The sequence below is a fragment of the Mytilus edulis genome, chromosome 4 (genome assembly GCF_963676685.1).
Source record: "Mytilus edulis chromosome 4, xbMytEdul2.2, whole genome shotgun sequence".
NCBI lineage: Eukaryota > Metazoa > Mollusca > Bivalvia > Mytilida > Mytilidae > Mytilus > Mytilus edulis.
Window position 1 is genome coordinate 87,644,944 of NC_092347.1, and position 12,508 is coordinate 87,657,451.

At 34.3% G+C, this 12,508-nt stretch overlaps 1 protein-coding gene across 2 annotated transcripts in view; it reads left to right on the top strand.

Annotated features, from left to right (window-relative positions):
- The window catches only part of LOC139520903 (stabilizer of axonemal microtubules 2-like), a 32,255-nt gene extending 22,340 nt beyond the window's left edge, over positions 1-9,915 (top strand). For both annotated transcript variants that reach the window (XM_071313935.1, XM_071313936.1), the window contains exons 6-9: positions 4,499-4,577; positions 4,849-5,144; positions 5,971-6,211; positions 7,739-9,915. In XM_071313935.1, coding sequence (XP_071170036.1) covers positions 4,499-4,577; positions 4,849-5,144; positions 5,971-6,211; positions 7,739-7,992 — 870 coding nt within the window. In that variant the 3' untranslated portion in view covers positions 7,993-9,915. The remainder of the gene's footprint in view (positions 1-4,498; positions 4,578-4,848; positions 5,145-5,970; positions 6,212-7,738) is intronic.
- Positions 9,916-12,508: the final 2,593 nt, after the last annotated feature.

Genomic DNA, 12,508 nt, shown 5'->3' on the forward strand with positions numbered 1-12,508 from the left:
TAATTCTGAATGAAAATGAGTTACATGTGCGTCCATTATGATAAGTTGTGTCAATTTGTCCTTTGCGGCCAATTATCTTCTTCTGTGAGCCAATCTGGGCCATGCATCCAAAGTCTGTTGTCTTTGAACTTGTCTATGGTTATCCCTCTTGACAGTAAATCAGCCGGATTTGACTCACTTGGACAGTATCGCCAAGTCAACTCTTCTGTTAGCTCTGTAATTTCTTTAACGCGGTTTGAAATAAATGGTTTTAAAGTTTTCTTTGAACTTAACCAGGTCAAAACAATCTGGCTATCACTCCATAAAACTGCACGGGTTATCTGCAAAGTGTTCCTAATGTGTGCTAAAAGTCTGCTTCCAATTACGGCAGCCATCAATTCTAATCTGGGTATTGTCAGTTGTTTCAGAGGTGCTACTCTGTTCTTTGCCATTATTAAAGAACTTTTTCCATTTGCGACAATGTACGCGCATGCGCCGTAGGCTTTCATACTAGAGTCCGTGAATACATGTATAACGTTGTCGTTGTTTGTACCTGAACTTTTATCAAAATAATGCCGGGGAACAACTGTCTTTGTGGCTTCCTGTATATCCTTTCTGATATTCACCCATTCTGTGATCGTTGAGTCAGGTAGTAATTCATCCCAGTTGAAGTTTTTCTCCCATATGTTTTGCATTAACATTTTACTGCGGACGGTTATTGGGCTTAATATTCCTAGCGGGTCATAAATCCTTGATGATTGTCTTAGTACTTCGCGTTTTGTTATTAGTGCTGATGTATCCAGATTAGGCGTAACAAATCCTAATGTGTCACTGGTTGTATCCCATCGTAATCCTAAGATTTTGATTAGTTGATCTTTGTCAATAACGTTTTCGGTTCTTGCTAATACTTGTAATAGTTGACTGTTCGAGGCCCATGAGCGCAAATTAAATCCTCCATCTGCAAATAAACTACGAACGAGTTTAAAGTGTTTCAACAGTTCTTCTTCTGATTCAAAGCTTGATACAATGTTATCTACATATACATCTTTGGTAAGTTTTTCCGTGAAATCAAATGGATGGTTATTCAAGTGCTTTGATAATACGGCGTTCAATATAAATGGCGAGTATGTAGCACCAAATAGTACGGACTTGAATCTGTAGGTTGTTAAATCGCTGTTTGGGTCTGTTGGTTTACTCAACCAGAAAAACCTAGTTACGTCCCGGTCCTCAATGTCCAGTCCAACATTTAGAAACGCCTTTTCGATGTCTGTAGATACTGCATACCTATTCAAGCGGAATCTGAGTAATATGGCGGTGACTTCATTTAATTTAGGCGGTACATTCAGTAAGCAGTCATTCAAGCTAGCACTATCTGGTGTCTGTTTGCAACTACAATCATATACGATCCTGATTGGCGTCGTGACTGAATCCTTCTTTACTGGGTGATGTGGTATGTAATGCAGCTTGATATTTTGTTTGATTTCTTCGTTATCAACTCTCTCAATGAACCCTCGCTTTTCCTGCTCATCAATTATTTCTCCGTATTTTAAAAGTAATTTTGGTTCCTTCCGTAAACGTTTAAATACACTCTCAGTCCTTCTGAAAGCAACCGCTTTGTTTGTTGGTAGCGGTGGATGTTCTGCTTTCCACGGAAGTTTAGCTGTATACCTGTTGTTATTGTAAGATATTGCTGTTTCTTCGTACATTTTCTGAAATTCGTCGTTTTCAGTATTTGCGGTCTTATCTTCAACTCCAAGCGATTCAATCTCCCAGAATTTCTCTAGGTTTAATTCCTCTGTCCTGTGTGATACGATAACATTAAGAATAGAGCTCCTACTTGTGGTACATGTACTTGTCATTGTGGGTCCTGATAGGAGGTATCCAAGCCTGGATTCAACGGCGGTTGGTCCTTCACCTCTAATAATGTCATCTCCAACTATACTCCAATAATAATCTGCTCCGATTAGTATTTCAATTTCGAACATGTCATCGTCCGATACAGGATGTGCTAATTTTAGTCCTCGTAAGTGTCTCATGTTAGTAACTGATTTCACGTGAATTTGTAATGGCATTGCAATTTCAGGAATAATTAGTACATTTAGTGGTATATTTTCGCCTTCGTCTGTTTGAATATAAACTGTTGCCGATTTCATGTGTCTTACTTGTCTATTTTGTTCTCCGAAACCGGAAAGGTGCACTACTTCGTTTCCGCTTGAAACTAAATCCAACTTCTCTGCAAGTGTCTCTGTTATGAAGGACCTCTGCGCACCTTCATCTAACAAAATATTGGCTTCTGTACTTTGTATTCTCGAACTAACAGTAGCGACGGCTGTCTTTAACAGTACATTTGTAGTTCTTTGTGTTAGGGACGAATGTAATACCGTATTTTCGGTTTCATTGGCTGGCGGGTTGCTCGATTCCTCAGATTTCTCATCTTTACTACATATGCTAGTGTGATGACGTTTGTTACAATTTCGGCAGTTACTTTTTGATTTACAATCAGCTAGTTTGTGGTGACCTAGGCAGTTGAAACACAATCGTTCACTCTTGACTATATTCATCCGCGCGTTAGCGGTTGTGACTTTAGTGCAGTTGACGGGTGTGTGTCCGATTTCGTGACAAAATGCGCATTGCTTTGTGTTTATCTTTTTATCCGAATACGACCTTTGGTTCTTGTTGAATGATGATTTTGTACGTGATTTTGCGTTGGTCAAGAATGTAGCGGTAGCGAGTGGGCTTACACATTATGACGTTGCTGATAACCTCTTCTTACAAATTATGACGTTACTGATAACCTCTTCTTACACATTATGACGTTGCTGATAACCTCTTCTTACACATTATGACGTTGCTGATACCCTCTTCTTACACATGATGACGTTGCTGCTAACCTCTTCTTACACATTATGACGTTGCTGATAACCTCTTCTCACACATTATGACGTTGCTGATAACCTCTTCTCACACATGATGGTGTTGCTGATAACCTCTTCTTACACATTATGACGTTGCTGATAACCTCTTCTCACACATGATGGTGTTGCTGATAACCTCTTCTTACACATTATGACGTTGCTGATAACCTCTCCTCACACATGATGGTGTTGCTGATAACCTCTCCTCTCACATTATGACGTTGCTGATAACCTCTTCTTACACATTATGACGTTGCTGATAACCTCTCCTCACACATGATGGTGTTGCTGATAACCTCTCCTCTCACATTATGACGTTGCTGATAACCTCTTCTTACACATTATGACGTTACTGATAACCTCTTCTTATATTATGACGTTGCTGATCTTCTCACACATTGTGACGCTGCTTTTACCCTTTCTTAAATTTCACACGTCTTTTGACGTTGCTGGTATTTCTTTTCTTGACAAATTGCAATCTGGATGATGACTTCTCCTTCTTTTACACATTGTGACGTTACTGATAACCTCTTCTCACAAATTGTAACCTTGATGATCACTTCGCCTCACACATTGTGACGTTGCTGATACACTCCTCTTACAAATTGTGACGATGCTGATAACCTCTTCTTACACGTTGCACCCTTGATGATAATCTCTTCTTAAACATTGCAACCTTGAATGAAATTTGAAAAAAGGAAGGACAGGAGTTTTGAGTAAAAATAAAGGCAGGATGAGACACTTTTCAAAAACAGGCATAGTAACAAATTATGTAAAAAATAATTAAAAAAACAGGCAGGACCGAATAGAGAGTAAAATAAAAAGGCAGAACAGAGGTTACAATTAAAAATAACGCATGACAAAAATTTTCACCCCTTTTATATGTCTTAAAACATTTTTTTATATTGGATTTTTTCGAAACTCTAAGGATTTTCTTATCCCAGGAATAGATTGCCTTAGCCGATTTTGGCACAACGTTTTGAAATTTTGGGTCCACAGTGCGCTTCAAATTTGTTCTTGTTTGGCTTCATAACTCTTTTGATCTGAGCGTCACTAATGAGTCTTTTGTAGACGAAACGCGCGTCTGGCGTGTTAAATTATATTCCTCGTGCCTGTGATAACTATTTACACCACTGGGGCGATGCCACTGCTGGTGGACGTTTCGTCCCTGAGGGTATTACCAGCCCAGTAGTCAGCACATCGGTGTTGACATGAATATCAATTACATGGCCATTTTTATAAATTTCCTGTTGACAAAACTTTGAATTTTTCGAAAAAATAAGCATTTTCTTATATCAAGAATAGATTGCATTAGCCGTATTTGGCACAACTTTTTAGAAATTTGGGGTCCTCCATGCTCTTCAATTTTGTACTTGTTTGGCCTCATAGTATTTTGATCTGAGCGTCACTGATGAGTCTCATGTAGACGAAACGCGCGTCTGGCGTATTAAATTATTATCCTGGTACCTTTGATAACTGTTCTTAACAGTTAACGATAAAACATGTGTTTTGTGAGTAAATTAAAGTAGAAAAATCAAACCTGCTTAATTTATTTCTAAAATAAAATGCCTTATTATGTATAATTACTTATTACTGCATTGTAGGAAAAGATTAAAGATAAGCCAGAGCAAAAACCCAGTAATTCCAAGATAAAATCCAGTATTCCACCACCTGAAGAAGATGGTATACTTAAGTTAACAATAGAAAACATTATTTATTGAAGTCATGGTGTAAACTCTGTGTCACCTTTAATGATCATGAACATTTGTAATATAAACAAAGCAAGGTTATGGTTAATGTTTCGACCCTAGTTGTGAACAAGTCTATATTATATACTTTTACTTTTTAATATTTGAAATAAAACCATAGATTTCAAAGTTCTGATAATTTGATAAAACAGAGGGAAGAGAAGAAATTTGACTTCTCATTTGTTTATATGAATAATTATTTTCAGTCACAACAAACAAGAAAACTCCTGAGAATCCCAGCCCCGTTACTGATCCCAAAAAGGGAGAAATGATCTCAACCTTTATGGCTGATTACAAAGCAAACTGGAACGTCAAGAAACGAACGTTATGTAAACCAGAGGAGACAAACTACAGGGATGATTCCATAAAGTTTGATGGAACAACCACACAGAATCAGGAATTCAAGGCATGGACCGTCAGTAAACCAGAGGTTCCCTTGTGGGGCAGGAAACCTGTATACAAACAGCCAATGGAAGGCATGGCATTAAACAGTACATACTCTGTAAGTTATTAAATACATTACTCATACAATAATTTAAAAAATATATACCTACAACTATTACTCAAATCTTTCATTTTTGAAGGATGTGCATGGAGGAGTGCATTAATTCCTCTGTTTCTATTTTAATCTTTGGAAGAAGAATTTTCCGTTAATGATGATATTTGTTTTAACTTTCGTTGGTAGTTAGTATTAGGGAAAATCAGGACAATACCGGCAAATTGAATATAGTTGAAGCTTCATCTATATTCAATTTAAAGATTCAGGTTAAAGCTTTTGGCCACGGTATATAGTTCTTGGTGGAGTTGATGTCCAATCAAATTAAAACTTAGTACACATGTTCCCTATGATACGATCTTTCTAATTTTACTACACAATTAGTTGTAATCCCCAATTTCACGGTCCACTGAACATAGAAAATTAAAGTGTGAGTAGGGCATTCGTTAGACTGTTATTTAAATTTTTCATATATTTGTATAGTCCGAAAGTATACTGGATATTTTACCGATGGAAGCCACCTAGGCATCCGTCATCTTCGCTAGCCAAGGGTTACGATCCACTTCCCTCTTCTCCTGAGTAGATCGTAACCCTTGGCTAGGGAAGATGGACATCCGTGTACTATGGACACATCTTGTTATACCATTGCTTGAAAAACAGTTTAATCTAAATTTTGCGCACAATATGCCATATGAGGTTGCTTTTATCAAATGATTTTTGTCAGAAGTGGGATGATAAACTATGCAAGTTGTTAAGTTCAAATACTGACCTGGTGTAACCAATCTGCTGATACTAGTTTTATACAAAAATGTGCTTTCTCTACTTTTTAAAGATGGACTATGATGATCCTAAAGTGGTAGTAGCTGCAGCTTCCATGAAACCACCACCCAGGGAAGATGACATCATAAAAGCAAGTGGAGATGGTAAAGCGTTTAAACCATCATCAACATACAATAACACCTTTAAAGAATGGAGGGGAGCACAACCGGCAAAAACATTCCTTGTCAAAAGTCAATACAATCCTCCAAGAGACAAAATGGAGTTTGAATCAACACATAGGAAATGTTACACAGGTACTCATATTACTTTAATAGAATATACTACTAGTATATAATAGGGTTTCATCTGTATACTGTATCTGTTGTGATTTGTTCTTCCAACAATATTTTGTCACACCTATCTGAGGTACTTCTTTAATAGAAAGACTTCATGTTAGGTTCGGTAGTTTGACAGTGATGAGTTGTAAGGTGTGAACATTTTTTCCCAGGTACCTATGTCCTTTATGCAGATACTTTAAATTTTCCGAAATGCAGAAGGTTTCTTCTAACATTTCATTGGTACTACTGAACAGAAAACAGCTTGACATCTGGTCTGCAGCTTGACACTAACTATATTTATGGCGCAAGTACATGTACTTTTGAGACCTGTCAGACACCTGCTTCCTGTTTTCTGGAACTTTAAAAGTAAAAGAGGGAGTATGCTTAGCATGTCAATAATAAAGTATATTTTGTTAGACATCCGATAAAGGTACGGAGGGGGTTGGTTAAGTTCTTTGATCAAAGTAAGGATGAAGATTGGTTAAGTTTTCTTATTCAGTAAAGGACAAGGATTAGTTTAGTCTTCTGATCCAGGTAAGGAGGGGAATTGATTTAGTCCTCTTATTCAGATAAGGAAGAATTGATTTAGTCCTGTTTCAGGTAAGGAGGGGGATTGATTTAGTCCTCTGATTCAGATAAGGAGTGGGATTGGTTTAGATCTCTGATCCAGGTAATGAGGGGATTGATTTAGTTCTCTGATCCAGGTAAGGAGGGGGATTGATTTATTTTTCGGATCCAGGTTTGGAGGGAGATTGATTTATTTCTCTGATCCAGGTTTGGAGGTGGATTGATTTAGATCTCTTATTCAGATAAGAGGGGGATTGGTTTCGTCCTCGAATTCAGATAAGAAGGGGGATTGATTTATTTCTCTGATCCAGGTAAGGAGGGGGATTGATTTAGATCTCTGATCCAGGAAAGAAAGGGTTTAATTAAGTTCTCCGATTCAGGAAAGGAGGGGATTGGTTGAGTCCCTTATTTAGGTAAGGAGAGGATCAATTTAGTCTTCTGATTCAGGTAAGGATGGGGATCAATTTAGTCCTTAGATTCAGGATTTTTTTGGGATTGGTTTAGTCCCCTGATCCATTTAAGCCAAGGGATTCTCTTAGTCCTCTGATACAGTAAAGGAGAGGATTTGGTTAATCTAATCCAGGTTAGGATGGGGAATAGTTTAGTCCTATGATTCAGTATTGCAGAGGATTGTTTTGGTCCTCTGATTCAGGTAAGGGTGGGGCTTTGTTAAGTCCTTTGATCTAGGTTAAGAGGGTGATTGCTTTACTTTCATGATCCAGGAAAGGAGGGGGATTGGTTTAATCCTCTGATCTAGGTAAGGAGGGTGATTCGTTAGAAATTTCCTACAGACACAAGTCTTTTGACGAAGACCGCATGTTGTCTGTTAGATATCTATTGGTATTTAATGTTGTTGGAGAAAATTAAAAAATTGCATAAAGTAGGGTCATGAAGAAAGTTAATATGTTTTAATTAAAAATTTCTGTCAATTTGCAGGACAACTAGCACAAAAAGCAGAAATAATAAGACATTCCTCAGAACACAGACAGCTGAATAAAGATGGCCAATTTTACTTCCAAACCACATACAATGCAACATACAAAGACCATCGTCCACAGAGCTGCCCAGGAACAGGCAGAGGAAAAATGCCAGTTACGGTCAAGACTGCATGGCAGGAAGACTTGTCCTCAAAGAAGGAGTTGAATGAATCACATGATTCCGGGATTGATATGATTGAATGTGAAAATTAAGGAAAACATATATAGATAATTTTATTTTTAAACAAGACACATTAAAAGATTGCAATAAATCAAATATTCTCTGAAGGAAACTAACAAATTACATTATGTATAAACTGAGGATAGATTTCAATTATTGTAATCGAAACTGACAATTTATAAACAATTTAAAGATTAAACAGGTTTCTTCAAACATAACAAAACACATACCATGAAATAAGAATATAAAAATATGAGAAAAAAGAATGGTTCAGTGTTATGTAGTCTTAGAAAAAGGTAAATGTAAAAAAAAAACAACTATGAAATTTGAAATGAATGTTCTGTTTCTCTGGTGCCTTACAAAATCACTGAAAAGTTTCAGCATCAACCACTTTTTTCTTTTAAATGTTCGTTTAAAATAATCTTCTGAAATCTAAAGAATGCATGGTTTTAAATCCAAAGAATGGTTAATGCACATCATTTATTAAAGCTGTATCTGAATAAACAATAGCGGGGAGTTTCTTAAAAATCCTTTTAAGAAATTTCTTATTTAGAGGAAACAAGTTAATTTTGTACATTACTTAAATTCAAGAACATCTCTATGCCTCTAGTCTTAACTTTTAAAAAGTTCACATCCATATCATCTCAAGACACACATACAGTCCTTATAACTCTACTCTGAGGGATTGTTTTAGTTGAAGGTTAAAATGGTATGTGATATTGTAAAAGCCATATCCTAACAACTTTATTTTATACTTAAGGACATACAATACAGTTATAGAGGAGGTATTGTTGTTGCTAACAAAAAATGTTTTTTTGTGATGTCAAAAAATAACACATTTGGAAAAGATCAATGAATTTTATTCATTAGCTTGAAAATGAGTAGATGGACTCCTCTTTTTTTTTAATATTACAATAGGCTTTATCATTTTGGAAAATAAATTGTATCATATTTCATGAACAAATCACATGATTTGTTTTAGTAACATAAATATTATATTCCAAATGTTGTTTTCTAAATATCCCTTTGTTTATCTTTAATAACAAAAACGTAATGCCTTATCTTTTGCCTTAAATTTCAGGTTTTTGACAAATTTAATCCTGCATGTCTGTTCAAAGGATACAAATGTAAAAAAAAAGAAGAAATTTTGAGTTAAAGTTTTAAAATTCTACCGTATTTTTCTCCAAGAATAGCATGACATGAACATGTTAAATAATTGTATGCAAATTTCTAAAAAAAACACTGGGATCAAAACTGTATTGTATGCCTAGTTTTTTTTGTTAGGATTTGATCAATCCTGAGCAACAGTGACTGATTTGACTGGTGGCCATTGTCAATATCATCACATATGGCTAAAACAAATTTGATTTCCATGTTACATGTGAAATTTCAGGGCGGATCCAGCCATTTTAAAAAGGGGGTTCCTAACCCTGGACAAAGGGGGTGGGTTCCAACTACATGTCCCCATTCAAATGCATTGATCGTCAAAAAAACAAGGGGGTTCCAACCCCTGGAACCCCCCTCATGGTTCCACCAATGCAGTTACTTGTCTAAATACAAAGTATTCAAAGTATACATTAAATTCCATTATTCTACTTTGTCAAACTGTAAATAATAAAAATAAAAGAGGAAATGTGTTGGTTTTTTTTTAACAAAAACAGAGAAACAGAACATAAATGTAAATGACTAGATGAAATAATAAAAAAAGAATTCTAAGAAAATCAATAATAATTTGACATCTTTATGTTGTGTTTACAATTTTAGAATGAGATCTTTACATGAAAAACATAATTCAGAACACAAGATTTACTAGCTATTTTACCCTTTTTGGAAGTTTATACAATATTGAAAGCTGTTATTTATTTATTTATTTATGTATTTTATACTTTTGCATTTACAACCATTATTTGTATTGACTATTTGAAAATATATATTAATAAAAAGATGTACATTAATAGTAGTCTTGTATTAAGTCCCTTCCTAGTTTCTATCTATTATCTTTCTCTTACTATTCTGAGGAAATACCTACAAACACCAGGGGAGATAGTAACAATTTTTTTGATGTTTTCTAAAGATAAAGCATTTAAACCGCTTTGTTGGTATGAATAATTAAATGTTTGAGCTAGAAATATTACAAATTAAGTCTATCTTTAATCATACTGGCCACATAATAAGGTTCTCCTTCATGAAAATATAGTAACATACTGCATAAGGAGCCAAGTCCTTAAGGCACAATTAGGTATGCTTACTTTTACTATTGCTAATTAATCTCCCTTGAAAGCTGTTGAAAGCTTTTCTACATGGTTTCAATTGGGGGGGAAATATGTTCTCAAAGATTTTTAAAATACTTGTGACTACTCTTAAACTAGTAAATTTGGTACTAGAAAAATTAGCCCTAAAACTTAATGTTGCCCCGTATCAATAACATTTATTTCTTTTTATCACACACCTCTCAAAAATTAGCCTATCATCAATATTATATAAACCTCTTAGATAAACGTGGATATGAATATAAAGTGATGTAGGATATATCTCCATGAGAAGTAACCAAAAGTGACATATATCCAGAAAGACATTAAGAGGTTAATACATAAAGAATGACTAGATAGAATGATACTTAATTTGATTACAATTATTTTTATATAATTTTTCTGATTATGATATAATTTCTTTATTCAAGAAGACCACTTAAAATACCTTACTTAATAGATTCCAGTCACGATAAGTGTTTTCTTTATACTGTATAAATGTGGGTTCATAAAAGAAATTTCTACAACAGGCTAAATTTTGGCAGTCACTATCGTAGTCAACCGTTATTTGTAAATCATTCTCCATGAACCTGGTTCTTCAAACCTGATACATATACATTACATTACAAATAAACATCCTAATTTATGCATGTTTATTAACACATGTATATGTATCTAATATTTTACCATTAAATATGAATAAACAAATTATGCATTAATATTGGCAGACAACAAAAACTGAACAGCATTAAACTGAAAAGTTTGGCACCAATCTTTATAAAAATATAAATATGAAAACAAAATATAAATTTTATATCTAAACTACAAACAAACAAAAATAATCCAACAACTTCAATTTCAGTCAGTGGGTTGAACATTTGTCCATATTAACTTCAGGCATCAATGGTTAATAATGTATTTGACTTTCAGTCATATGAAATTCAAAGGAGTAAGAAGATCTGACATTAAAAAATTGTATGTCCTTCTAAGAAACTGATATGGTAAATATGATTTGTTGACAGAAAAATATAAATGTATTAAGGATCCAGATTTTTTTAAATGCAAGAGCATGTACCACAAAAAAACACTTAACAAACTTAAGGACATACAATACAGTAACAGGGGAGGTAATGACATTGCTAACGTAAAATGTTATTTTCGCAACGTCTAACTATGACATATCTGGAAAAAGTGCATTTTTCAAATGATTTTTATCATTCAAATTGATTTAATTTGAAAACGAGTGCATGGACCCCTATTTTTTAAAATGACATTTTGTTTTATTTTGCAGGGTGATTATGTGGACCAAATTTTATAAAACTGTAAATAGTGCAATTTTTTTAATTTTGATAAATATACAGCAAAAAAAGACTTTTTTTTTCAATTCATGAACATTTGATGAATATGAGTTATTTCTGAATAAAACATGCATAATTTTTTAGGATACTTATAAAATACAGAAATCCCAAATTATTTAACAAAAAACAATTTGTGTTTATCTTTTAAAACAAAAAAGTTATGTCTTTCTTTCGAAATGAAAAAGACGGCCACAAATATGAATTTTGAGCAAATATACAAAATTTCGACTTCATTTAACTCATAAAGTAGCACATGAAGGTATATTTTTCATTACATATTTGATTTAATCAGGCAAAAAATAGCCTATATGGAAATTTTCATCAAACTGTATACAGGATCAAAACTGTATCATATGCCCTTAAGAGGCCACTTACAGATTGTGGAAAGTCCATTCTTTTGATCACATTGAAATAAATGGGCATTTTAATAGAAATAAAGAAGAAAATGTTACAGACTATATCTTTGTCTATGCATTTACAATTTGCTCTGATGCAACATCCTCAACAACATCTTGACAACACGTAGTGTTTAATGACCGGATGAACAGACAGCCATGTACCATAATACTTTCAATTCTCAGAAAAGTGTATAGAAGTAGACCAATTGAGAAGTAGTGTGGCTATATAGAAACATCAATGTTTTTTCCCCAATAAATATCAATTAGATTTAGAAAAGATAAAGAATATGTCTTCTATAGTAAGGCCAATTAAAATTAATTGATAGATTTTCATCCCCGCCTGCCCCGATTTTTTTTATTTTGAAAAATTTACGATTTCCGGATTTTGTTCATTTCCTTTACCGGTTACCGTCAATATTTTCGTTTTGTTCAAACTTCCTGTTTCAAATTTCGGTTTTCATAATTTTGTTTTGAGTACTTTAAAACGATTATGTTGACAAATTCTGCTGCTCAATGATGACATCTACGGAGAATAGAGATAGA